Raw genomic sequence first — 27,536 nt, 5'->3', positions numbered from 1 at the left:
GGGGAAGAGATGGCCAGCCCTCTGTGGAGATAGAGGTGGTTAGGGACTATTTAGAAAAGCTGGACGTGCACAAGTCCATGGGGCCGGACGAGTTGCATCCGAGAGTGCTGAAGGAATTGGCGGCTGTGATTGCAGAGCCATTGGCCATTATCTTTGAAAACTCGTGGCGAACCGGGGAAGTCTCGGATGACTGGAAAAAGGCTAATGTAGTGCCAATCTTTAAAAAAGGGAAGAAGGAGGATCCTGGGAACTACAGGCCAGTCAGCCTCACTTCAGTCCCTGGAAAAATCATGGAGCAGGTCCTCAAAGAATCAATCCTGAAGCACTTGCATGAGAGGAAAGTGATCAGGAACAGCCAGCATGGATTCACCAAGGGAAGGTCATGCCTGACTAATCTAATCGCCTTTTATGATGAGATTACTGGTTCTGTGGATGAAGGGAAAGCAGTGGATGTATTGTTTCTTGACTTTAGCAAAGCTTTTGACACGGTCTCCCACAGTATTCTTGTCAGCAAGTTAAGGAAGTATGGGCTGGATGAATGCACTACAAGGTGGGTAGAAAGCTGGCTAGATTGTCGGGCTCAACGGGTAGTGATCAATGGCTCCATATCTAGTTGGCAGCCGGTATCAAGTGGAGTACCCCAAGGGTCGGTCCTGGGGCTGGTTTTGTTCAATATCTTCATAAATGATCTGGAGGATGGTGTGGATTGCACTCTCAGCAAATTTGCGGATGATACTAAACTGGGAGGAGTGGTAGATACGCTGGAGGGGAGGGATAGGATACAGAAAGACCTAGACAAATTGGAGGATTGGGCCAAAAGAAATCTGATGAGGTTCAATAAGGATAAGTGCAGGGTCCTGCACTTAGGACGGAAGAACCCAATGCACAGCTACAGACTAGGGACCGAATGGCTAGGCAGCAGTTCTGCGGAAAAGGACCTAGGGGTGACAGTGGACGAGAAGCTGGATATGAGTCAGCAGTGTGCCCTTGTTGCCAAGAAGGCCAATGGCATTTTGGGATGTATAAGTAGGGGCATAGCGAGCAGATCGAGGGACGTGATCGTTCCCCTCTATTCGACATTGGTGAGGCCTCATCTGGAGTACTGTGTCCAGTTTTGGGCCCCACACTTCAAGAAGGATGTGGATAAATTGGAGAGAGTCCAGCAAAGGGCAACAAAAATGATTAGGGGACTGGAACACATGAGTTATGAGGAGAGGCTGAGGGAGCTGGGATTGTTTAGCCTGCAGAAGAGAAGAATGAGGGGGGATCTGATAGCTGCTTTCAACTACCTGAAAGGGGGTTCCAACGAGGATGGCTCTAGACTGTTCTCAATGGTAGCAGATGACAGAACGAGGAGTAATGGTCTCAAGTTGCAGTGGGGGAGGTTTAGATTGGATATTAGGAAAAACTTTTTCACTAAGAGGGTGGTGAAACACTGGAATGCGTTACCTAGGGAGGTGGTAGAATCTCCTTCCTTAGAGGTTTTTAAGGTCAGGCTTGACAAAGCCCTGGCTGGGATGATTTAACTGGGAATTGGTCCTGCTTTGAGCAGGGGGTTGGACTAGATGACCTTCTGGGGTCCCTTCCAACCCTGATATTCTATGATTCTAAGATTCTATGGGAACTGTTCATTTTATTCTCTTACCCACACTGGAAACCGGCCACAAGTTGAGATGGATAAACAACTCTACCCAAGTACCTCATGTAGGTAGTAAGCATGATCCTACTTAACCCACAGTGGCTTGAAAGTGCTGTGAGGAATGCAAAAATCTCACTGGTTCTCTGCCAAACAGCCCATAGGAGAAAAAAATCCTTCCTGACTCCCTAAACAGGTAATTGGCAACACCTGCGGCATCTGTCAGGCTGGGTTCCCATTCCTAGTTCGGGTGGGTAGGGTGGGCTGCTGGAATAGAGCCGAATAAGGCTCCACATGGCCCCTGAACTGGACTAAATTCTGGGAGGTGGGGAATGCTGGTCAATCAGCACCCCTCTCCTTGAGCTGGCCAATGGGTGCCAAAGACCCCACTAGAAGGAGCTACATATTATGCCTTGGCAAGTTCCTCCCACCCTTGCTACTGGGACTGTCCTGGCCCCATCAACTGATGCAGGAGGGTGGTATTTTTGACTAATCAAACTGAAAGTTGCCCAATACCTTAAAATAAAGCAGATTCTTTACCTTGTCCTAAAAGTAAAGGCAATGTTATTGTTATCTAAAAGATAAATAGCTTCTAATCTATTCATGATTTAAAGTCACAGACAGAAAAATTGCTGAGAAGTTATATTTGGACAGAATCACAGTTTATTCCTGTGGATCTCCTGCAGGCACTGTCTGGCACCATATGTTTTATTCTAGTTACATTTCCAATACAGATGTACAGTACACTGTATTTAACCCCCACATAGTAGGATGTAGTGCAAGTCTCAGGATTCAGCTGACATACTGCAGCATCATTTATACAAGAACAGGAAAAACAGTGTGTGCCCATAATCATACGGTTACCACTCAGAAGATGAAAGGCAAATTGTCAAGGGCCTAATAATTACTACTTTACATTTCTCTGATACCTCATCCCAAAGCAGTTTACATGTACATGAGTCATTTTAACTACTGCAGGACTGCACCCACCACCAGGGTGAAGTGCACCATCACACAGCTACACTGCTCAGCTGGTAAGGACAGGAAGTGAACAACAGTGTATGCAACTGAAATGGGAGGAAGGCTTATGGTAGATGGCACGTAAGTACCCATACAGGCCCTTGGCAGTCACACCTTTATGCTTGCAAACATTTTGAGGTTATTAGCCATCAGGACCTGGGGTTTATGTTGCTTCGGAACAATGACACACTCAGCAGCACAGAGCCCTTTAACACCATGTTGGAACATTGGTTCCATATGTTTCAGGGAACGAGCGCTACCTACTGTACTGAATCACCAATACCGTTTTGTGCAGCAAGGGCCTTTTCCCTGGAGATCACCGTCATCATAGTAATGCTTTTAGCATGCTTAACTCCTACAACCCACAGCGCAAGACGATATAGCTCTACCACTTCATTAAGAGTAGAATGGAACTGGTCATGTCTTAAATATGCCATACAAACTGGCCATTTATACCTTTTGCTGCTTGCACTATATGTTCCCCACAATATACTTTATGTAACAGTAACAAGATCAGAGTGAAATCCAGATCTTGGATTATTGGCAGGCCCCAGATCTCATATTAAATATGCATTTCAATCACTTACCACTTTGCTGCTTCCTGAGACTAGTGGATTAAACATGGATTGTAAAAAAGAAACGTCTTTTAACTTCATATAGTTTAGGATTTTACTTTCAAGGAGCCGGATAGAAAACAATATATATACACACATTTGAGAGCTTTCTGGACCATATGAAAGAAAAAGGGTTTCTCTAAATCCACTTCTGCTAGGAGAGTCTTTAATCTTTACAAACAATATGCAGTCATTTTTATAGTAATTTGCATATGAAGGGGTGCACAATTTTAACAGGATTGTATTAATACATCACAAAATAAGAAGTGCAACTAGATACAACCTATATGGAGCTACTATAAGGTGGATGCATAACTGGTTGGACAATCATTCCCAGAGAGTAGTTATCAGTGGTTCACAGTCATGCTGGAAGGGCACAACAAGTAGGGTCCCACAGGGATCGGTTCTGGGTCCGGTTCTGTTCAATATCTTCATTAATGATTTAGATAATGGCATAGAGAGTACATTTATAAAGTTTGTGGATGATACCAAGCGGGGAGGGGTTGCAAGTGCTTTCAAGGATAGGATTAAACTTCAAAATGATCTGGACAAACTGGAGAAATGGTCTGAAGTAAATAGGATGAAATGCAGTAAGGACAAATGCAAAGTACTCCACTGAGGAAGGAACAATCAATTGCACACATACAAAATGGAAAATGACTGCCTAGGAAGGAGTACTGCGGAAAGGAGTACTGGGGGTCATAGTGGATCACAAGCTAAATATGAGTCTACAGTGTAACGCTTTTGCAAAAAAAGCAAACATCATTCTGGGTTGTATTAGCAGGAGTACTGTAAGCAAGACACGAGAAGTAATTCTTCTGCTCTACTCTGCACTGATTAGGCCTGATTGGAGTATTGTGTCCAGTTCTGAGTGCCACATTTCAGGAAAGATGTGGACAAATTGGAGAAAGTCCAGAGAAGAGTAACAAAAATGATTAAAGGTCTAGAAAACCTGACCTATGAAGGAAGATTGAAAAAATTGGGTTTGTTTAGTCTGGAGAAGAGAAGACTGAGAGGGGACATGATAACAGTTTTCAAGTACATAAAAGGTTGCGAGGAGGAGGGAGAAAAATTGTTCTTCTTAACCTCTGAGGACAGGACAAGAAGCAATGGGCTTAAATTGCAGCAAGGGAGGTTTAGGTTGAACATCAGGAAAAACTTGCTACCTGTCAGGGTGGTTAAGCACTGGAATAAATTGCCTGGGGAGGTGGTAGAATCTCCATTATTGGGGATTTTTAAGAGCAGGTTGGACAAACACCTCTCAGGGATGGTCTAGATAATACTTAGGCCTGCCTTGAGTGCAGGGGACTGCACTAGATGGCCTCTCAAGGTCCCTTCCAGTCCTATGATTCTCCAAAATCCCCTAACACAGTATGCAAAGTTATCTTGGATTTACCCTGAACACTAGCTATTTTGTGTGATGTGCAGATTTTCATATTGTAATGAAGCAGCAGTTTTTGTAACAAGAAAGAAGCATCATTCCCTGCAACTTCTAAGATAAACAGATGATTAAAAGTGTTGAAAAAGAAAACTTTCAAGAATCTAACTCCCCCCTTACCCCCCTCGCTAGGACTGGAGCCATATCACGGCATGAAAAAAGTCTTTGATTTGTTAGAACTAATATTTCTGACTGAAAAACAGTCTTTGAAATATGACCACAGGGGTCCACTTTGGCTTCCTAGATCAAGGGTGAGGGTATTTTAAGAAGATTAAGAAGGATGGGAGAGCCATGGCTACAGAAATAACATGGCAAGCTTTCATTTCTCATATTTCCTGATACATTGGTCTATTTGTTTTTCAGTTTGTTCCTACCCTGCCAAAGTTGAATTCAGTTGAATGTTAAATTTTTCAGGCAAAGCATTATGAAGTTTTAAGATGGTTCATTGCCTTTGATGCTCTAATTACCTCTTTTCAGTGCTGTGTGCGCCTTATTAGCAATGAAAGCAAACCTTTCAAATGTGTAAGCAGGGCAAAGGAATACGTTTAATAATTTATGCATTTAGGCTTAATTAGTACAAAAACCATTCAGAATCTATAGCTTTCTGAGGGGTTTAAAAATAAGAGATATACTGTCTGTGGAAAAATGGAGTATGTACATCAATAATAATCATCCATTCAAATATGAACCCTGCAATTTAATTGAGCATTGACTTTGTCCTTCCTTCTGAGTGGCAAAACCTCTACAGCAGTTGAAATAGTCCACGCAGTACATGTTATGAAGTGATATCTTCTAAAAAATTTAAATAACCAAATACTGTGACTTCCCTACACGCATTTATCATTTACAATATCCTTTGCCCAGAAAAAGGATGTTTCCTTAGGCTGTGACTGCACTGCGAAAAAGGTGTGTTTTTACACTGAGAAAGTTAACTTGATGGAAAATCCTAGCTGAGATGGGTAATTGGTACCTTCATGCAGCTAAGGGAGGTCAGATCCAGGCTGGGGGACATAGCGCTGACCTTGACTGGCTACAGTGAGATAAAAACTACTTATGCTTTTCCTCCACTAGGATTTTACAGTGAGATAGCTATTTTGATCCAAACCACCAATTAACTCAAACCCAAACCAAGCCCACATCTTTTTACCTGTGAAGACATAGCCTAAGTATCCTTCAAACTTCAGACAGTTCCTCCATCTTTTTTTTAAACTGTTCCACACAAGCCAAGGATCTGAGCCACACTCATTATGGGAGTCTCGTAGGCTGTAAAAAGATACCCTTACCAGTTCGGTATGCAGTATCTGTGTGGTGTGTCTAATGGATCGTGACTTTGCCAAATCAAAACCAATTTTCACCTGAACACCCCAAAGTATTTCTCCTCAACGACGACCATTTTCGTGACAAATTTCAACATTCTATCCCCATCTCTTGAGGTGTGAAAGGGGGTCAAACAAAGGGGGCAAGATTTTGAATAATCAAAAAGGGTTTTCGTTCTCAAATAAGGCTAAACAGTTTTCACTCAAACGTTAAAAAAAATTCACCTTGGCTGATCGCAGGCCTAGGAAACATCAGTTCAAAAGAGACATTTCAGAAAGTTACAAGTGGCTGAAAATTGGGTGTCAGGAAATTCTGACACCCAAGTACTCCTTTTCTTTTTTAGGATATTCTTAGATAGCCTAGCTGTAATACTTCTTACAATTGTTGCTGTCAGTATTTTGAAATGAGATCTTGCGCCCACATTGTCCATTTTCTGCTGCACTGAACCAATAGAGTTGTCTGTGTTGCATTACAATCATTTCCATAGCAACAGGCTATGGAGTTATAATAATCACAAGGAATAACTGGAGCTATGAGAAAGAAAAAGCCTCTTTCAAACACAAATCTCTTAGGGTTAGATAGTGCTCATGTTTTACTCAACTGAGCAGGGCAGTAAGAAGGATCAGCCTGTGCCTCCTAGCTTGGCCTACACAGATCTTGGGTTTGAGTCTGATGGAGAGCACATCTCTTGGTTTGTGAATGCTAGCCCCAGAGAATAAATGGGCAGGGAGAAACACTGCTCCACTTCCTCCCCTTCTTACTCACTGGCAGAGTAACTGGCCAGCCATGAGGGGGAAATAAGCTCTATCCTTTCAAGAGCTAAAGTTACTTATGCTCTTTCACAGGAGAAGGGGAACAGCTGTTCCTGGCAAGTAGAAATTACATCACCCCTTACTAAGAACTGAGTCTCAGGGTACGTCCACACTGCAGTTGGGAGGTGTGATACCCTGCACAAACATACATGTGCTAGCTCTGCTTGAGCTAGCACCTAAAAAAAGCAGTGTGTCCCCAGTTGCATAGGCTAGCTGCTCAAGTACAATCCCACCTGACCCCTAGGGAACATAATTGGGCAGCTAGCCTGAGACACCATTGTGTCACCGTAGTCACCCTGCTATTTTTAACGTGCGAGCTTGAGCAGAGCTCGTGTGAAACTGTCTACCTGTGCTGGGAATTACACCTCCCAGCTGCTGCGTGGACTTACTCACAGGCTCAATTTAGCCCTTAAAGAAAAGGAAAAGGAAAAAGATTAGAAAAATATTAGCCAAATATGTTTTAAATGTTTGCTTTTTTCACGACTGCTCCAGTGTGCAAGTCCCTCTAAGCCATTTATTTTCATCCGTTTGGAAATGAAACAAAATGCTGTGTTAAAACAGGGAATGAACACAGCCAGGGTGTTTTTAATTAATATACTAATACGGAAAACTGAACAGAGGGCAGAGTGTTCAAACAGGACTCCACTATGTTGTGAAGACTAGTTGAAAGGGAACTGAAATTTCCCCATGCAAATTAGTGACTGCGCAACTGAACAGAGCCCTCAGCTAGCTCTCAAGCAAATGGAGCCTTCCAGTAGCAATGGGCTATGGAAACCTACGTTCTTTTGGGCACTTCAGAGCACATGGGGTGACCTCTAGACCCTCTAACAAAACAGGCAGGGTGACTGAACACCAGGTGAAACAATCTTTCAACTTTAATAGGAAGCTTTCCAGAACACGTGCTTTGTAGCAGCTTCAGAGCTTGCTCTGGTTGCTGAATCCCTTAGGTTAGCCTAAGCCAGAAGAGGAAGTGTAACCGCATGCTTTGACTTTCTTTCTCCAGGGGAGGGAAAGAGAACCAGTGGGGAGGAGACATCTTAGTTGGATGGTCTGTGCAGAGAGCCAGGCAGGGTACCTCAATTAGAAAGACCCAGGAACTTTGAGAACAGGTTGTGGTAGTTACTAGGCATGCTCAATAACTGTTCTGAGGCTGTATAGGAAATTTTCATTGAGGGATGCTTAGCTGGCAGGTTATACCCTAGTAGCCCTCTGAGAGTGGAGCCAATCATAGATGGGGGTAAAGAAGGTTATAAGTAGAGGCATTAAAAACAGCCTTCTGGACTCAGTGACTGATCAGCACAGGACCAAGAAATGTGATTGCTGTGAGGGCTGAGTCCCAGTCCTTGTACTACTTTGGATACAGACTTCTGTTGCACCAGCAACTGAGAGGGCCAATCAGCTATTAACCCAAGGGCTGCGATGCCACTAGCTGTGGCGATCCCCAGACTGTTTGTTTGCTGACAAGGCTCTGAAGTGCTCGAAAGGACTGAGGTGCTGCCAATCTCCTCCAGCTCTGAAGACTATAGATGACACACGCTATATACTATGGTCACACTATAAAGACTGAGAAATCATCTCAGAAAGGAGATCAGAAGGGAATGTGTCTTGGTGTGTGTGCTGAAGTACACCAAGTGTTATGTCGAAATCTTATATCTGAATCTTTGTAACAGAAACAAAGGGGGATAATACTTAGTCCTGTCAGGGGTGCAGGGGACTGGGCTAGATGACCTCTCGAGCTCCCTTCCAGTTCTATGATTCTATGAGTCTAGGAAAAGTCTGTGTAAGGAACACCAATAGATTTACTGTCTAATAGCTTTTGTTTAAAAGTTATTCATAGTATTCCCAATACCATTTACAATGTTTGATACTATTAATAATGTGTTTTGTGTGCATTAAATATTTATGTATGGTATAGCTCTCTGAAATTGACTGGGACCTATTAACATCTATTTACTAAGGTTTTACCTACAACAGCCCTGAGGTTTAACTTGGTGTATTGCTTTTCAAAAAGTCCTGAAAAGACAAAATGCTGGCCTGTGCTCCAGCAAAGAGTTAAGTTCAGGTGCAAGAAGGAGGAGAGTGCATGGTTATAAAAACTATTGGCTGAGTTATGCCCTGCCTCCCCTGTTACAGAAGGACTGGGCCTAGCCTATTTACTCCTTTTTCTACCCCAAGGTAGCTAATATCTCATAGACACACTAATAGAGAGATAGAACTATTATCTAACCTGAGTTGGAAAGTGTTCGTCAAAGAAGGAGGGGCTCTATTATTGACTACCCATGTAGCAGGGAGCAAAAAGGAAGTGGAAGTGTACTCGTTCTCTGATTGACTAGGAACCTAGTTGTGAAAGCACTCACTAGTTCTCAGCTTGGTTTGAATGCTTTCAACTAGAGCTCAAACGCCAATGAAAACACCTCAAAGGGCTCAACTTTTGGCATATTTAAATGAGTTAAAGGGTTAATTTTGAATGGGATCAATTTTTGATGCATTTTAGTAGTTTGCTAACTTGCAGCTGGGTGAGGGGAGGGATAGCTCAGTGGTTTGAGGATTGGCCTGCTAAACCCAGGGTTGTGAGTTCAATCATTGAGGGGGCCATTTAGGGATCTGGGGCAAAAATTGGGGATTGGTCCCCCTGTGAACAGGGGGTTGGACTAGATGACCTCCTGAGGTCCCTTCCAAACCAGATTTTCTATGATTCTTTTTTCATATGGGTAACCACTATGACATTAGAGCCCATGCCATTCCATATTTAGAGTTTCTCACAGAGATGGAGATAGAGGTTTTAATAGTTCACAGATGGTACTAAAAAAACAAAAACAAAAATAACCCCAAGATGAAAACACGGACATATGCCCATAAGCACATAATGCAAAAGAAGTAAAATCTCCATGCTACACTCTGCTAGTGAGGGACTCATTTGGAGATATCCAGAACTTCCCTGTAATATTTATTATATCTAGACTGGGATATTAAAACTTCTTTAGTTCCCCTCATGGTTGCACTTTATACTTGGGAGAGGAATTGTTTTTATGAAATCTCTGCAGAGCTATATATCTGTGCACTCCTATATACTTAACTGCTTCTTGCAAGCTGCTGATGTTTGCATGTTCACAAAAGCTTTTCCCCCTAGTTTTTTGAATAATTAGCAGTTAAGTTTCACACAATGAAACAAACCCACCTGCTGTTGACTCCATTCATCATCGTTGTTTATAATCCAAATATCCACGGGGGGTTGAGTTTTGTGGCCAGAACCTCGATTTGTGTAAACTGGCATAGCTATATATCAACTGATTTATACTTGCTGAGGACCTGGCCCACAGTGATCAAAAATGAAAATTCCCTCTAATATGGAACACTTTAAAAGAATGTAAGGTTGAACAACATAAAAATACATATATATCAGGCATCGGCAACAGGCGGCACGCAAGCCGATTTTTACTGGCACACTGCTGCCAGCCAGGGTCCCGGCCACTGGCCCCGGTCAGCCTGCTGCCTGCCTGGGTGAATGGAACCACAGGCTGGCAGCGGGCTGAGTGGGGCCGGTGGCCGGGACCCTGGCTGGCAGGAGCCGGCGGATGGAACCCCTGACCGGCAGTGGGCTGAGCCGCTCAGCCCACCGCTGGTCTGGCGTTCTGTCTGCCATCCCGCTCAGCCTGCTGACGGTGTGGGGTTCTGGCTGCCAGTCCCTTGCCAGCCGGGGTCCCGACCATCGGCCCCGCTCAGCCTGCTGCTGGCCTGGGATACCGGCAGCCAGCCCAGGGCTCTGCTCCTGGCCTGGGCTCAGCGCTCTGCAGCCCTTATAAAAAATTACATACAATTAGCTTAAAAACTTGAAAACTTAAAAACTTTGCATATTACAGTAATTGTTAAAAATGTATAATGTTAATAAATACACAGGATTGATGAAACAAAGTAGTTGTACTTATGTGCCTGTGCTTAATTTGTGTTTTCGATGATTTACTTTCTGAAAAAATCTCACATCTTGCACCCCCAGAAAGGACATCTTGCACCCCCAGGGTGTGTGTGTACCCCAGATTAAGAACCACTGCACTAAACTGATAAGATCTGCATTTTAAATGAAGCTTCTTAAACATTTTAAAAACCTTGTTTACTTTACATACAACAATAGCTTAGTTATATAATATAGACTTATAGAGAGAGACATTCTAAAAAATGTTAAAATGTATTACTGGCATGCAAAACCTTAAATTAGAGTGAATAAATGAAGACTCGGCACACCACTTCCGAAAGGTAGCTGACCCCTGGTATATATTAAATGTCACTATCTAAAGAAGCCTTCACACTGAGAGAAAAACGGCAGTTATGACAAGGATATGCTGTTAAATTGATTACCTGCACATACAATGACACTTGTTAGCTTGCACATTATCGTCTGACAAGAGCATGATCATGTTCTTGCAGGTAACAACAAACTATCACTTCCAGTTGCGAACATTTTAGATCTGTTGTAAATCTAAAATTGTAATAAGCTCCCATGGCATAATGGAAAGAAACAGAACCTCGGGTATGGGCTAATTGTAACAGGGACACCTGTAACTGACCACAGCATCTTATGGCACAGCTGGATCATTTACTGTTTCTATGGAAATAATTTTTTCTGGTTACTTTGGGGCGGCCTTGACGTGGCATATAAAAATCACACAGCATCTCACAAAACCAGCAAGATGAAATGTTTCACTCATTATACATTAAAACGGTGCTTCTTAGGTCAGTTTAGGTCCAAAATTAAGGTTTCGTAAAACCAAGGTTTAGAAAAATATCAGATTAATAGAATTGTTTTCACAAACTATTATTTTCATTAAAATAAAACCAATATTTCGTATTTGGATTTGAACATTCCCTTGTAGTAGTGTTTGCAATCTAAACATTTCAGCAATGGGCTAGAGCATCGACTGAAAACAAACTATAAATGTAACCCCTGCTTTAAGTGCAAAACTCTGCCTTCATTATGGAGTTGCATCCATTACCTCCATGGTATATAAGACACTGGGCTGTTCAATTTTATTTGCAGCTGAGAGATATACAAAGAAAGTAAACAACCAGAATTAGTAATGAAAAGTAAAGATTTTATAAATATTTCATTTTTAATAATTTAAGTTGTTGCTAATAAAGAAGGGCATTCTTTTAGGCATACACATTAGATATAAAAACATGGGATTTTTTAACCTGACAGAACGTGAAAGAGAAAACAAACTACACTGTAAACCAAAGCAGTCTAGAATAAGTACTTGTGAAAAACCCATTATAAACTTTCAAATGAAAAAAATAAAAATGAAGCATCATTTGAGAACAAGATGAAAACTGTTCACAATTCTGCTGTTTGAATTATATAGTAGCTGCAGAAGCAATCTCCAACTCTTTTACGCCCATTAAATTAAATATAATGTTCAGGTCTATCACACTCTGTTTAAACTGAAATTTTCCACACTAAAGCTGGCTGGAAAAGAGGATTGGATCAAAACAGCTGCAAGATTTAAGCATTAAAATTACTTCAATATAGTTTCCAGTTTGATACAAAACCAGTAGAGTCACTGATCTAATACTGTTCTAGTTCAATATTAATGCAGCAGCCAGGTTATACAAATTGTAAAAATGAACCTCACTCTGTAAACCAATTAAGGAAATGACACAAGCCAGTGATTTAAACTCTGTAATGAGTCCCTATTAAATGTGGAATTAAGTGGTTTGCAGAACATTAGCTTGTCAAGGCTCAAAGATAGCTAAACCCCTGATATCTCAAAAAAGAAAAGCTGAGAGAAGATGTTGAACATTTCTTTTCATCACTGATGTGCTGCCCCTGTGACAAGATGCAGACTGCATGGATCTGAATTTTGCTAAGGTGCTCCCAGTTTACCAACAGCACAATAAAACATAAATACTTATCCCAAGCATAGAGAAAAACATCATAAAATAAGATGTTAGATGCCATTCCTGCAAAGTTGATCCAAGGGAGTAACTTTGGAATCAGGAGATGTGTAAGGGTTCTGCCACATAGTATGTATTAAGAGACTTGTTGGGTGAAGATTTAAAAAACATGGTAAAAATCTATGCACAAACATTCCACCTGCTCCATTATTTTCCTGCCTGTTTTGATTAGCTTACTCAACTAGTTTTCTCAGCACTGGTCCCAGGTCCATTTAACTCTTTTACGGAGTCAAGTTGATGATTTGAATCAGTCTTGGAACTGCTTCTAGCAAACAAAACCTTGATTGAAAATATTCTCTATGATGCAAATATTCAACTGAAAAAGCATCCCCCTCCATCTGGTCACCCCATCTCAAAAAGCATATACTGGAAAACTGGAACTGGAAAAGTTACAGAGAAGGGCAACAAAAGTGATTAGCGGCATGGAACAGCTTCCTTATGAAGAGAGATTAAAAAGACTGGGACTGTTCAGTTTAGAAAAGAGAAAAGGGGGGATAGGATAGAGGTCTATAAAACCATGACTGGTGTGGAGAAAGTGAATAGGGAAGTGTTATTTACCCCTTCACATAACAATGAACCAGTGGTCAGCCAATGAAATTAATAGGCAGCAGGTTTACAATAAACATAAGGAAGTACTTCTTCATGTGACACACAGTCAACCTGTGGAACTCGTTGCCAGGGGATGTTGTGAAAGCTAAAAGTATAACTGAGTTCAAAAAGGAATTAGATAAATTCATGGAGGATGCGTCCATCAATGGTTATTGGCCAAGATGGTCAGGGATGCAATCCCATGCTCCAGGTGTCCCTAAACCTCTGACTGCCTGAAGCTGGAACTGGACAACAGAGGATGGATCACTAGATAATTGTCCTGTTCTGTTCGTTCCCTCTGAAGCATCTGGCACCAGTCACTGTTGGAAGACAGGATACTAGGCTAGACTGACCACTGATCTGACACAGTATGGACATTCTTATGTTCTTATATCATCCATTTCACTTTTTAGTCAGAATCCTGGGACCGCTGCTGAATGTCCTCTTGCAACATTTGTGCAGATTGAAGAGCATAGAATTAGTACTGCAAATCCAAGGATATTAAACAAGCACTGTGAAGAACTGGGTAGTGCTCTCTAGGATATGTCTAGCAGCTACTGAATCTTGATGGTAACTGGAGAGGGAATCCAGGTTCCTTCACAAAATAGAAAGGATGGGCCTGATTCTCCATTGCCTTACACCTCATGCAGGCATTCACATTTCTGCAAATTGGGTGACTAATACTTTTCTCTCACTTAGCCCAAGTGTGGGTGATTATCAGGTATAAGGCAATGGAGAATTTGGCCCAATTTTTGATGAAAAATGGAGTGACCATATAAGTGCAAATTTTTCACAGAGTTAAAAAAAGCAGAAAGAAACCCAATGCTATTCCAACCAGTTTAATCAGCTCTATAGAACTGTCACAATAAAGGGTAATCTCAAATCACACAACCTGCAACTACACAATTTATCAAACAGCATACAGGTTTTCAGTTTAGATGTGAACCTGAACCAAAACTCCAGATTCAAACACCCTGAATCTTTAAGGAAATTCAGCTTTGGTTCTGGAGCCAGACTTTGTGGCTTGGTCTCACCTCTAGTTTCAACCAGTGCAGAAATATAAGAGAGAGAAAAAAAGGGGACATAAAACATTCATTTTCTCAGGTCAATGCTATTCTGGAGTCAAGCCTCACAGTCATTAATAAATCTCCAATGGCTGAGTTCATATCAGGTTCAGGTACTGCTGCCAGCCACTTTTCAGCAGAAATTGAGTTTCAAAATAGATTTCCCCTCCATGTTGCACTCCAATCTTTGCCAGGTAGAAAACTGAGCCCCCAGCTTCAGCATCATTGAATTCATCACATACCCGTTCACATTTCTTTTGCCTGAGTTGCAGGGCTAACGTTTGAAAAGAAAGAATGAACCCTTTGAACTTTATTACTGCATACTTCATTTCCCACCCCCACCCCCATTGCGCTGAGTAGCTTATTTTTATCCATACTGCATGAGTCTGGAAAATAAGATTTGTGCCCAGGCCATTCTCTTAACTTTCACCTCCTGCTTGGGATCATAAAGCAGCACTCCACATGCTGCAATTAATCTTCAACGTCTGCTTGAGGGGCTTTATGAGCAATTATTTCATAGAAGTGATTGCATTCTGCATCTCATGGGCTTGTCCTCACTTAGAAATTTTGCTGCTTTAACTATGCTGCTATACTTAATGTGGCAAAAGTTATATTGGTATAGCTTATTGTGGTTTGGTAAGTGGAAGAAGATATACTGGTATAAGATACCTTTATACTAGTATAACTGCATCTTCACTAGGTCTTTTACTGGCAAAGTTATGTTTCCAAAACAATCATATTGATAACTAATATCGTTATGCCAGAGTAGACTAGACCTCAGTCTTCTGGTAGGCATGGCTAGCATTGAATAAATTAGAAACTAAAGACCTTATAAAAGTTGTTATTGACAAAGAGCATGTAAGAGAATTCTTGGACAATGTAAACTTATTTAAATCAGAGGGTGTGGATAATATTCATACTAAAATCTATGTTGTGAGTAGTTCTTCATATGGCCACACAAAGGATAGAGGACAGCTAGGATTCCATCCCTCAGACAGCCATCACACTGGGTGCTGTGGGGAGTGCTAAGGCTTTTTGCCTGACATAATCCTCCAGGAACAAGTCACCAAGGAGGGGTGGGGAGTAGGCAGAGCCATAATTCCTCCCCCCTGCCGCCAAGTGACACTAAATCTATTTCATTTTATTAGCCTCATCAACAGAAGTCATATTACAAGATTTAAAATGATAATAACAGAAATGTATTTTTAATAAACTCCATGACTGGTATGTTTATTGTAGTTAGAATAATGGTTGTGATAACTCAATTTTGTGTTAATACAGTATTTTCAAAGCAGAAAATAGCAACATTATGAGAAAACTTCAACTATGTCATGGGGTTTTCTACCTACTGCTGTGACGCCTCCCTGTGGCTGCACCTGGGGATTAGCTCTCAGCCAGTCTGATGCCCCCTCCTTCAGTTCTTGCTCCCCTGCCATCTAGAATCAACTGCTTCCTTTTCATGGCTTGGCCTCCAGCCAGGTCACTATTGTTTTCCCCCTCCAGGGTATCAAAGTCTCACTGGACGATCTGTCTCAGGCAGTCTTCTGTTCCACAGGCCAGACTATGCCAATTCCCCAGGGGATGGTAGGGGAACCCAGGGCTGCCCTCTGCTCTGCATTTCAGCTTAGGGACCCTATGTCTAGCAACCATGGTCTAAGCCAGGGGTTCTCAAACTGGGGGTCAGGACCCCTTAGGGGCTCATGAGGGTATTACACCGGGGTCGCAAGCTGTCAGCCTCCACCCCAAACCCCGCTTTGCCTCCAGCATTTATAATGGTGTTAAATATATTAAAACGTGGTTTTAATTTATAAGGGGGGGGTCACACTCAGAGGCTTGCTGTGTGAAAGGGGTCACCAGTACAAAAGTTTAAGAACCACTGGTCTAAGCAATCCCAAACCCTGCCACTGTTTCTCTGGGCTCTTTCCTACTTTCCTTTCTCTGTCTTCTGGCCCATGCCTGAGTTACCACTGGAACCTCTGCCATTCACTGCGGCTACTTCACCCTCTCTTGGGCTCTTGCCAAAGTCTGTTTTCTCAGGCCGGATCCCAGAGTTTATTCCCCCCAGGACTCCTCCTTGTCTCTTGCCAACTCCCCTTCTCTCTAGGGTGTGACAGTAGAGTTCCTTCCTACAGTCCCCTCTTACCACCAACTTCTTCTCTTTGTAAACCCAGCTCAGCTCCTCTCCAAGCTGGGCTTCATCAGCCATTAGGCCCAATCAGCCCTGATTCTCCTCCAGGTGCAGCCTGTCACAGGGTAATTGGCCCTTTTAACCTGCTCAGGCCTCGTGTGATGTAAACATCCCCTCACAAACTTACATTTACCTTCTCTTCTCTTCCATTTAAAAAAAACATTGAGAAGGCAGTGAAAGACAAGAACAGGGCATGTTCATAGATCAAATTCATAGATTCCAATGCCAGAAGGGACCACTGTGATCATATAGTCTGACCTCCTGTATAGAACCTCCAGGCCGTAGCATTTCCCCAAAATAATTCTTAGAGCATATATTTTAGAAAAACATCTGATCTTGATTTAAAAATAGACAGTGAGGCAGAAGTCACCATGGCCCTTGGTAAACTGCTTCAGTGGTTAATCAAAAATGTATGCCTTACTTCCAGTCTGAATGTGTTTAGCTTCAACTTCCCAAACCCATTTTTTCAAAGCAGGTGTTGAGTGACAGCCCTGGAGAATGAAGGACTAACACTTTATCAGTTCCCCAGGTAGACCACAGGCATGAGCAGTGGAAATTGCCTAACACTGATGTGCTAATATGCCTCAGTCCTGACCCAAAGGACTAGGGCTTGTGCTGAAATGATAGTTCAGTCTCCATAACTGGTTCAATCACAGTTGAGACTGCTAGATAGTGGCAATGGGGGTGCAATCTGTGATGTGGACACCTGTCCACTAAGAACCGCACTAAGCCCATCAACTCTTCTCACCTAGATGACTGGATCACCATGAAATGTTAATTGATTGAGGCACCTACTAGCTGAGCTAGTCTGACATTGTTGATCAAGAGGTTAAAAATCTCTATATTTTCAATTTCCAATTGCTTTCGTTTGATTTATCCATTGTTCTCTTGAAATTAGGTGAACTCCCAGACTTCCAGGAGCTTTGAAGTTGAGGATGATATTAAGTTCAATGCTAACAATATCTTGGCATCATATTTCAGGTATTACTTGTTTTTAACACTTTGAAGATGATGGGTATTGGGGGTCTGTGACACAGTGGCTGTTGGTTCACTACTTTGTGTCAGCAACTTCTGTCAGGCCTGACATCTAACCACACCTAATACACTGTTGTCATGATGTGTACCCAAACAGATAGCATGTCATATAACATTGAAAAACTAGTAACTCACTGATCATTAATATTCTTGTATGGTGTATTTATGAGGTGCATACGAAAAATTATGGATTCATGCTAGAATTATGTTCTTAAAATGTGTTTCGTAAGCAGTGCATAAGCCCAGTCTGCTCTAGACAATGGAACATGTATTTGCTTGTTGTCAGGCAGAGACAATGAAGGCACATTTAAATAAAAGATAAAGGCATCAACCTAGCGAGTGTGGGATACTACCTCTTGCAGGAGTCTGAACCTCAGATGATAAGCAATTGACCGACTGACCGTACACAATATTACTGCATTATAAAAGTGCATCATGTAAGGTTTTTTATGAAAGCTAATGACACACTGGTGATTAATATCATGGTAAAATTTATGTACTAGTACTAGATGAGGAATTATAAATACTCACTGATATTATGCTTTAAAGTCTGTGATCACACAAAGGGAGGAACAGGTTTTCTTCCAGACAGGAGATAAGGCAGTTATCTACCTATCTCCAATGAAATTAAGCCAGGCATGATCAAAAACAAAGGTAGCCCCCATTGGAAGGTAGGGAAGAACAGTATAAGGTCATCCTGAGTCTGGGGACAAAACAGTAAGTTTGGGAAGATATAAGGTGAGAGACAAAGCCATCTTGTTCTCCATCCCTGGACAGATACAAAATGCCAGAGCTCATGCAAGCTGAGAAAGATGGGGGCTGAAGTCTCTGGGAACTGAATATCGGTGAGAAACCTGTTTAGGCAAAGACCTTTCACCTAGGAAAACAAGGGGAATGATCAACTTGTACTTCTGTGAAAGGTCTTGACTGACAGAAACTCAGCCAGGGGTGGAAGGAAAAAGATTGGTGAGAAATCTACCAAGGTTGTAACTTGTCAAGTTAGGTCTTACCCACTATTTTTATTTGCTTGAAACCATTTTGTCTTTATCCCTTGTACTTGACCTCACTTAAAACTGGTCTCTTTTTGTTAATAAACTTATTTTGCTTTTAATCTAAACCAACCCAGTGAAACTGCTCAGCTCAGCTGTGTTTGAACTGAAGTGTTTGCTAACTCTAGTTAAAGTAATAAACTGTGATTTTGTCTCTCTGAAGAAGCAACAAACCTTACTAATTCTCTGAGTGTTCCAGCAGAGGGCTGAGACTTCAGTGAAGATGGTTTGGGGGAAATTCTTGACTGGGGGTGTGTTGGGGTCCACTTGGGTAATAGTAACTAAGGTTGGTGGAGACAAGAGTATGGCTGAGGTGTAACGAACAGGCTGCTGGAGTCAGAGTTGTTGAACCAGGGCTGCTTAACACACAGACACTCAGTGCATACTTGTATGTTGGCTGGGAGTGTCCAGACAGGAAACTACAGCAGCAGAACATTTAAAGAAACTCAAGGTTACAGGAAGAGCAGTGACACAACCTCTCACTGGTTTGGGTTGCACCCCAAAACATGACAGGCCTCCTCATTATGAAGGGCCCATTTTGCACACAAAGTTCAAAATACTATCATACTGTCTCTCATAGCCCCTTGTTCTTTTAACCTTCATTCTAGCACATGATGCCATCACAGTGGCATACTGTGCAGTATGACCATCACCACCAGTGCAAGATGACCTAGACTCAGAGACCCAGTTAGATATTGAACAGTCAGCAAGGTTTGCAAAATCTGTAGGCTGCTCTGTGCCTGCAAAACTGTAAAAAGTCAAGGTATCATGATGCAATGATTAACAAGAAGATTCTATGAATATCACTCTTGATCCATCCAGGAGGTGGATCAGAAAACATGCTCTTTCATTTTGAAACTTAGGGAGAAGGAGATACAGTGCAGCAATTTTATTTTGATCAATGGTCTAAAATGTCCAATTGACCATTATTAAGAGGTAAAAGAAAAAAAACAACACTGTGTTAATGTTGACATAAAAGCAAAACCAGCAAATAATCTGAAGTCTCCAAAAAAAACTGTATGTGGGGTTTGGAAAGATTAGCAAAAATGCTTTTAGAATTCCACCTTTAGAACTCTGCAAGTGAGAATTCATAAACCATTTTAGTTCTCTGTTCCATCGCCTGCAGCTGTGATTTCTAAAAAAAAGAATATTTAGAAAAGCACAACTACTGGAATATTTAGTAATGCAACCCCTCCAAAGGTACCTTATAAATATGCTTTGTTGGAATATGTTCTACTGATATAAGTGAAAATGATGGAACGCTTGTGATGTGATGGAGAGAGAGACATATTGTAGCAGAATATGCTTGACAGTCTGTGTTGTTTTAGAATAATTTAGCTGAATATTTAAGTGATGCTGCATGTCTCTAATTTAGTATAAAAAGTATTCTTGTTTTCAGCTTTGTCAGTTTGTTTTATTAGGTCCTATCATTTTCTTTTTCTTTTAAATGATTCTTATTGCAGTTACATTGACTAAATGTTAAATTCATGATTTCATAGCTTCATGTACCTGACTCTCTTCATTGTGTAGACTAAACATCATGAATAACATAGGAGCAGAAATCCAGGTAAACTAGAAGCCAATTCTAAATATGCCACTTTCAAATAAGCATGAGCATCAGAAAACAGGGGATCAGAAACACAGTTGACTGGGAGAGAAAAAACGGTCACGGTCTCTAATTTCATTCCAAAGGACTGAAAGGTTTACAGTGGATTGGAATAAGTAGAGGTCTTCTATCATATATTACTAATTACACAATTAGAGTTGCATTTAAAGTGTAGAGGTTCTGGAAGGGCAGTCCCAATTCCCAGCACTAGTGCTGTAAAAGTTCACATTTTAAGCCTGCCTGGATATATGATGAGCCATCCAAATTGAATTCCAATGTAAAATGCCAACCTGGCATGGTTATTTGCAGCTGTCATTTATAAGGATAAGTAAATATTCAAATATTTGGATTGAGATGACACTTTCTGAATGAAGCTGAGCTGGAGGGGAATAAGGAATGATCCTATTATTCAGATCCCTGAATAAAGACCTCATCAAAACTGAAAATGGGCTACCCTGCCTTTCTCCCTCCCTTCTTTTAAATGGGCACCCAAACTCTCCACTGCTCACCATTAGCCATTTTCAGTGGCTCAACCTAATGGCTCAAATGCTACTTGTTGGATGAGTCAGCCACTCTGACTAAAGGGCTTAATCCTGCAAGGTGCTGAGCACTACTGTGAGATGCTATGTCCCCACAAAATCAATGAAATTAATAAGAATAGAGGGTGCTCAGCATCACACAGGAGCATGCAGCAGTTTGCATGATTGAGTCCTAAGGTTTCAGAGTTTTGTCTACATTAATGGGAGCAACAGACCGAGGAATGGTTAGCTAACTACCTGAGTGGTCTGAATGTCAGCCCAAAATATCCCAAAATCTTTGACTCACTGACTTTGGCTAATATTCGTGCTATACAGCAGTTATCTTATGCACCTATCTCTCTCCATTACCTTCCTCTAATGAAAAGGAGCTCTTACCATCAGGCAGTTTAGCCTCAATATTTCCAGTCTTCGAAAATATCCAGTTGTTATAATCTGGTGTGGAATATCTTGTAAATTCTAAATACATTCTATTTTTAATCGCAAACTCTCTTGGGATTATTTTTGAACAATAGCGATTATTTATGCAGATCCCTACAACCATAAATTGGCAGCAGAGGGGCTATAGAAGTTTGATTGAAAGGTGAGATCAGAAATTAATAAAAAGGAGGCATAGGTTAAAGAAAATGATGTAATACAAGAGACAGAGGAAAAGAAAAATACATTGTCAAGGTATGCACCTTCAAACGTTTTCATCAAGCAAATCTAAACATTTTATCATTTTTATTTCTTCATCATGCTACCAGATTCTCAATGATGTCTTTAAGTAATTATATTTCAATTATTATTAACTTCCTCAGAATTTCTAAAAATTAAATGATTAAAAATAATGCCACTTGAGTCATCCATCAACAGTGTGGACACTGGGAATCTTAATCTATCTTCTAGCATTCAAGAATCAACTTCCTTATAATTCCATATGTTGTCTAAGTCTTTTAAGTTATAAAGTATCATTGAAAGCTCATGTTAAGAAACATTTATTATCAATGAGCCATAATTAAGGCTCAGAGTCTGTGATGGAAGTCACGGCTTCCATGACTTTCCAGGATGTTGTATGACTTCTGCTGCAGCCGGTGTGTCTGGCCCCAGGGTCATCCGAGCAGCTTGGGCAGCCCCTGGGCCAGTCTTGGACACCACCACCCCCACCTCGCACCAGCGGGGATCTTGGGCTGCTGAGCTCCCCTCATGGCTCCCAGCACCAGCGGGGGGCCCAGGCCATGCACTGCCACTCCCTCAGAGCACCAGCAGTGCCCCCGGGCTGCCCCCCCAAGCACCTGCGGCACGCCTGGGCCACCCCCTGCCCCAGAGCACCCAAGATTTAGTCAGGGTTATATAGTACAAGTCATGGACAGGTCACGGGCTGTGAATTTTTGTTTACTGCCCGTGACCTGTCCATGACTTTTATTAAAAATATCCGTGACTAAAATATAGCCTTAGCCATAATCATGTTGGGCCACTGGAACTTGCATCACTATTCCAAGTTATTAAATCTAATTGTTAGGATATAGATATTCAGGCCTGTCTGTAAAGGCCTGTACTCTAAGAATTTAGGTGTATTCTTATCACTTGGCTAGTTAGAGGTATAAAAGAAAGAATCAAAATCACTGTCTGCCAGTGTAAGGTCCTTCTCTTACTGTGACAGTCTGAGGCCCTGTTCTTAGGCTAAGGCCTTTGGCTAAGCAGCAGAGGCAGCCATAAGCTGGGAAGTGACCGGTCACATCCTCACATTCCAAACTAGTCACATTGAAAGAAGGTGCTATTGGGCTGTTAGGAATACAATCCTGTCCTGATAGTGCCTATCACCTCCAGAGAAAGGGAAGTGCCTAAAAGGAAACTTAGTTTGATAGCATCCTGTCTGGCAAGAACTCATTTATCAATAGCTGGGATGTGAAATGCTCACTTCTGTATTGTTTTGTCATTATAGTTCCCACTTTGCTATTCTTTGTCTGTATAATCTCTGTCTAGTTCTGTGATTGTTCCTGTCTGCTGTATAATTAATTTTGCTGGGTGTAAACTAATTAAGGTGGTGGGATATAATTGGTTAAATAATCATGTTACAATATGTTAGGATTGGTTAGTTAAATTTCAGTAAAATGATTGGTTAAGAAGCTAAGATGATAAATGATAAAGCTAAATGATAGCTGAGAAGAACTCAAGTTTTACTATATAGTCTGCAGTCAATCAGGAAGTGGGTGGGTGGGTGAAATGGGAACAGGGAATGGGGGTGGGGGTGGGGAAATTGGAATCATGTTTTGCTAAAGGGGGAAATGGGAACAGGGACACAGGTAAGCCTCTGTGGTGTCAAAGCTGGGAAGGGGGACATTAAGGAAGGAAGGAAGGAAGGAAACTGGAATCATGCTTGCTGGAAGTTCACCCCAATAAACATCGAATTGTTTGCTCCTTTGGACTTCGGGTATTGTTGCTCTCTGTTCATGCGAGAAGAAGGACCAGGGAAGTAAGTGGGTAAAGGAATAAGCCCCCTAACACTAATTACCATGACACATGATATATTGCCTCTCCTTAATGCAAGAGGAAGCTAAAATTGAGGAAGAAAAAGGGTGTGAATTCAAATCAATTTAGCTGATGGCCTCAGGGCTGACTACAAATCTTTAATTCACTGGAGGGGAATTGCTGAGATCTTAAACCATGAAGCTTTCCAGCTCAAGCGTGGGGACTGAATTTTAGCACTGGCTGTCCTCAGGGAGCATGTACATTATTTAGAATACATTAGAACATTTAAAAATATTAAATAAGCATAAGTAATTTATTTGGAAAAATGAAAGGTGTTTACTTTTCTGTTTGCCTAAGGAATTTATAGAACATGTCTGTTGACTGACTGGAAGGGCCTGATTGTAATTTTCCTTCAACTGTGAAATGTGGATATTTCCCCTAAGCAAAGGGAGAAAAAAAATTACCTTTAATTCTTGTTTTCTGTCAATTCACATATCCCAAGTGATCATCACTCTTGGGATCTGTGTTTCCAGTGTGTAACCAGGTGGGAATCAGTCAATTTCTCCACTAAAGTATTTCCTCTACCCATCCCTCTTTCATCCTTTTGATTGGCTTGGTAATTCCCTGCCTATATTATTACAACTTCATTTAATCTTTTTCTGAGTCCTTTCACATTCTTCTTGTATACTTGTCCCACAAACCCCTCCTGACTTCCCTCCATGCTACTTCCTGCTCCTGGAGCAACCTGTTCAACACTATTTGTTATGCTTGTTTCTCTCTTCCTCCAAATTCCGTTTGTTCAATTAGTAGTATTTATTATTTGTGTTAGGATAGCACCCACAATGTATGAGTTGCTTTCTAAACATATAGGGAGCCCCGACACCAACCCAGCCTAATGAGCAAACTTACTAAAAATGAAATTACAAATAAAATAAATAACCTCATAACGTTTCACTGTGTAAATCGTTCTTCACTTACGTCATCTCTCCCTGTGTCATGTCATGCATTGTCTAACCTAGACTGTAAACTCTTCAGAGAAGGGATTTTGACATATTTGCCTGCAGAACACCATGCATACCTATGAAGTGTATAAGTAAGTACATAGTATTAGGGTGTCACTAAAGATCGAATTTGTTGCCTTCCAGGAGCTGAACTAAAATGAATAGGCACCCATGAGGCATTATTAGTCACTACCAACTTGGGATGGACTTAAGTTAGTGACCTACCAGTGGAAGGCTCCATATCCCATTGTCAGTCAGGTATTCTGGAACAATTTGCGCAGTGCGGGTGCAAGAGCCATTGAACCAAACTGTAAACCCTGTATATGTTGGAAACTGCTTCAAGACCGGAGGTGCATCAGCACTCCTAGTTCCAACACCTATGCTGTCAGTTGCCCGAGGTAGCCTGTTCCCTTGATATTTTTTACATTTTTGTTTTTTCCAGTTTCAGATAGTTATAATTCCATAAGCATAGACATCAAGGGGATAGTACAACATCTCAACAACGTCCCTGAAAAGGTATTATGTCCGTCTGCAACCAATTTCAACGACATTTTGTGGCATTCCTTCGAGATCAGTGAAAGAGTATTACCATGCCATTGTTTTTAACTTGTCTGTATACAGGAGGATAAACTTACACTGAATATAACATCAGTTATGATAAAAAGTGATTCTTTACTCTGCGAATACTTACCTTAAATAGGAACATTTTCTTCCTTCATTACGATATATCTTGTTCCATCTATCATGTTATGCATGCAGTGAAATACTCACCCAAAGTACCAAAAAGTTAGCTAGTTAGCTCTGTGCTCTTACCTGGCCGATGTGCCTTTGGAACTGCCATGTTCATCACGCGCCCTCCGTCCTGAGGTTTGGGGGGTGAAGCAGTAAATCTGCAGATCCCCGATTCTGATGGTGTGCTTGAGGTCAGACTGTCTGTGTACTCATTAGTCCCTGCCGTTAGCTGTTCCGATGATGTGTCTGATATAAAGCATTCTGTAATTGTGAACTTGGCATGTCTCAGCTGCTCTTCCATCTTAGCATGTTCATATGCTCTCGCTAGCTCTTCGTACGTAGAGGAGGCACTTTCTGTGGAGACCATGCTGCTTCTTGCTCGATCTAAACATCCAAAAAGGATAAAAAAAAAAGTGTGGTCATTTCAGTACCTAAATCATTAATATTAAAGGGTTTTTACTAGGGTGTAGTTTTCCTGACTGACTATGACAACTTCATCATGAATGAGGTCTCATTGTCTTACCAGCAGCATATGAATCAGAATTGACTTGTTTGCTTAGAAGCAGAAAAAAACTTTTATTCAGTGAGAAAAATGTGACTACTCTTCCCCCCCCTCGCACTTTTCCCCTTTGAAAAGTAAGTTTAGTGCTTTACATGTCAAAAGAAAAACAGAAGGCCACTGTTTATTCACAAAACAGACACAGCACTGCCATGGGCAGTTTCAATACAGTATCCTGTTAATGTGCCTCAGACATGTTTCAGAGGGCTCACCTCGAGTGGTGAAAGGATAGCTCTCTTTCTATATTCATTCACACCTTGGTCCTTCTGTTGAGAATGCCAACAAAGGTACAACAGAATGGCAATAATTCTGAGACCAACATCTGTTTTCTGGGAACCGGACTGAAACCACTAACTCATCTCACATAGAGCAAATGGCTTCATCAGAAGGTAACATCTTTTGGTCACTACCAGTCTGCTTGTATTCTGATGCCTGATTCATCACTAGTGAAGTCAATGGTAACTTCACCATTGACTTTAATGGACACAGGATTAAATCCTTTGTAATAAAGAAGTGTCTCTTTTCCCATTACCAATTCCTGGAGATATCAACTTCCCTTGAACAAGCATCTTTGTTCTTGAAGATTTAATTAGTCACTTGTTTATGGTAAAGCATACTGCAAGTACAATGCCAAACCCTGAAAAGTGAAGCAGATGAGAGGTTTCTATTTAATTAAATGGAAAAGTCCCTGGAATGCTATACATTTCAGCTGTGGTGTGTCAGGAGAGAAGAGAAGTTTCACGAGGTCCTTGAGCAGGAACCATGTCATCTTCCAGGTTTTGTACAGTTCCATGCACATTACTGATACTCAATACATTAACAATAATATTAATAGTAGCTGCAACAACAACTAGTTCATAAAATGAGACTACTACAGTAACTAGATGCAACAGTTTGTTAATTGCAAGTCTTTATTTTTTATATCATATACTAGAGTCCTGGTATCAGTTTTTATTCCATAAGAAGAGCATTACACCTGTCAATTATAAAGAGGTAAATGCATTATTTTAATTCATAAGTACTTTTATTATATGACTTAATTTGATTAGGACCTTCAAGCTTACCTTGAATGATTAAAGCACTCTTGGACATGTCTCCACTAAGTTTAAAGCTACTGGCCCATAAATCTGGGACAATTCATGAAATGTCAACTCTGCCCCCATATGTCCCAAGTTGCCATGCTTTGCAAACCTGAGTCCGGAGCTTGAAAGCAGATGAAAATTGGTAGACCCTTCGTTCATTTCATTTGTGGATTCTTAGGCCAGCACTACATTAAAAAGTTAAGTGGATCCACCTATGTCACTCAGGAGTGTGAATAATCCACATCCCTGTGCAATGGAGTTAAGCTGACCTAATCCTCGGAGTAGACAGCAGTAGGTTGATGGAAGAATTCTTCCATTGATGGCCTCTCAAGGAGATGGATTAACTAGAGCGGGGTGGCCAACCCGTGGCTCCGGAGCCACATGCGGCTCTTCAGAAGTTAATATGCGGCTCCTTGTATAGGCACCAACTTGGGGGCTGGAGTTACAGGCGCCAACTTTCCAAGGTGCCGGGGGTGCTCACTGCTCAACCCCTGGCTCTGCCACAGGGCCTGCCCCCACTCCGCCCCTTCCTGCCCGCTCCCTTGAGCCTGAAGTGCCCTCACTTCTCTCCCCCTCCCTCCCCAGAGCCTCCTGCATGCCATAGAACAGCTGATCGGGAGGTGCGGGAAGGGAGCGGGAGTCACCAGTGGGTGGGAGACGCTGGGAGCAGGGCAGGTGGAGCTGATGGGGGGCTGCTGACGTATTACGGTGGCTCTTTGGCAATGTTCACTGGTAAATTCTGGCTCCTTCTCAGGCTCAGGTTGGCCACCCCTGAACTAGAGTGATGGGAGAACCCATCCTGTTGCTGTAGTATGTGTCTACACTGAAGCACTGCAGCTGTGCTGCTGTGGTGTTTCTAGTG

The 27,536-nt window shown here is 41.6% G+C and overlaps 1 protein-coding gene across 1 annotated transcript in view; it reads right to left on the bottom strand.

The window, feature by feature from the left end:
- DSCAM (DS cell adhesion molecule) overlaps window positions 1-27,536 on the bottom strand; it is a 632,908-nt gene that overhangs the window by 4,314 nt on the left and 601,058 nt on the right. The window contains exon 32 of the mRNA XM_073360366.1: window positions 25,115-25,417. Within this exon, the coding sequence (XP_073216467.1) occupies window positions 25,115-25,417 (303 nt within the window). The remainder of the gene's footprint in view (window positions 1-25,114; window positions 25,418-27,536) is intronic.

The sequence above is a fragment of the Lepidochelys kempii genome, chromosome 1, assembly GCF_965140265.1.
Source record: "Lepidochelys kempii isolate rLepKem1 chromosome 1, rLepKem1.hap2, whole genome shotgun sequence".
In the NCBI taxonomy this organism is placed as follows: Eukaryota; Metazoa; Chordata; order Testudines; family Cheloniidae; genus Lepidochelys; species Lepidochelys kempii.
The sequence above is the reverse complement of the archived record's forward strand: the minus strand, read 5'-3'. Positions and strand labels throughout refer to the sequence as shown.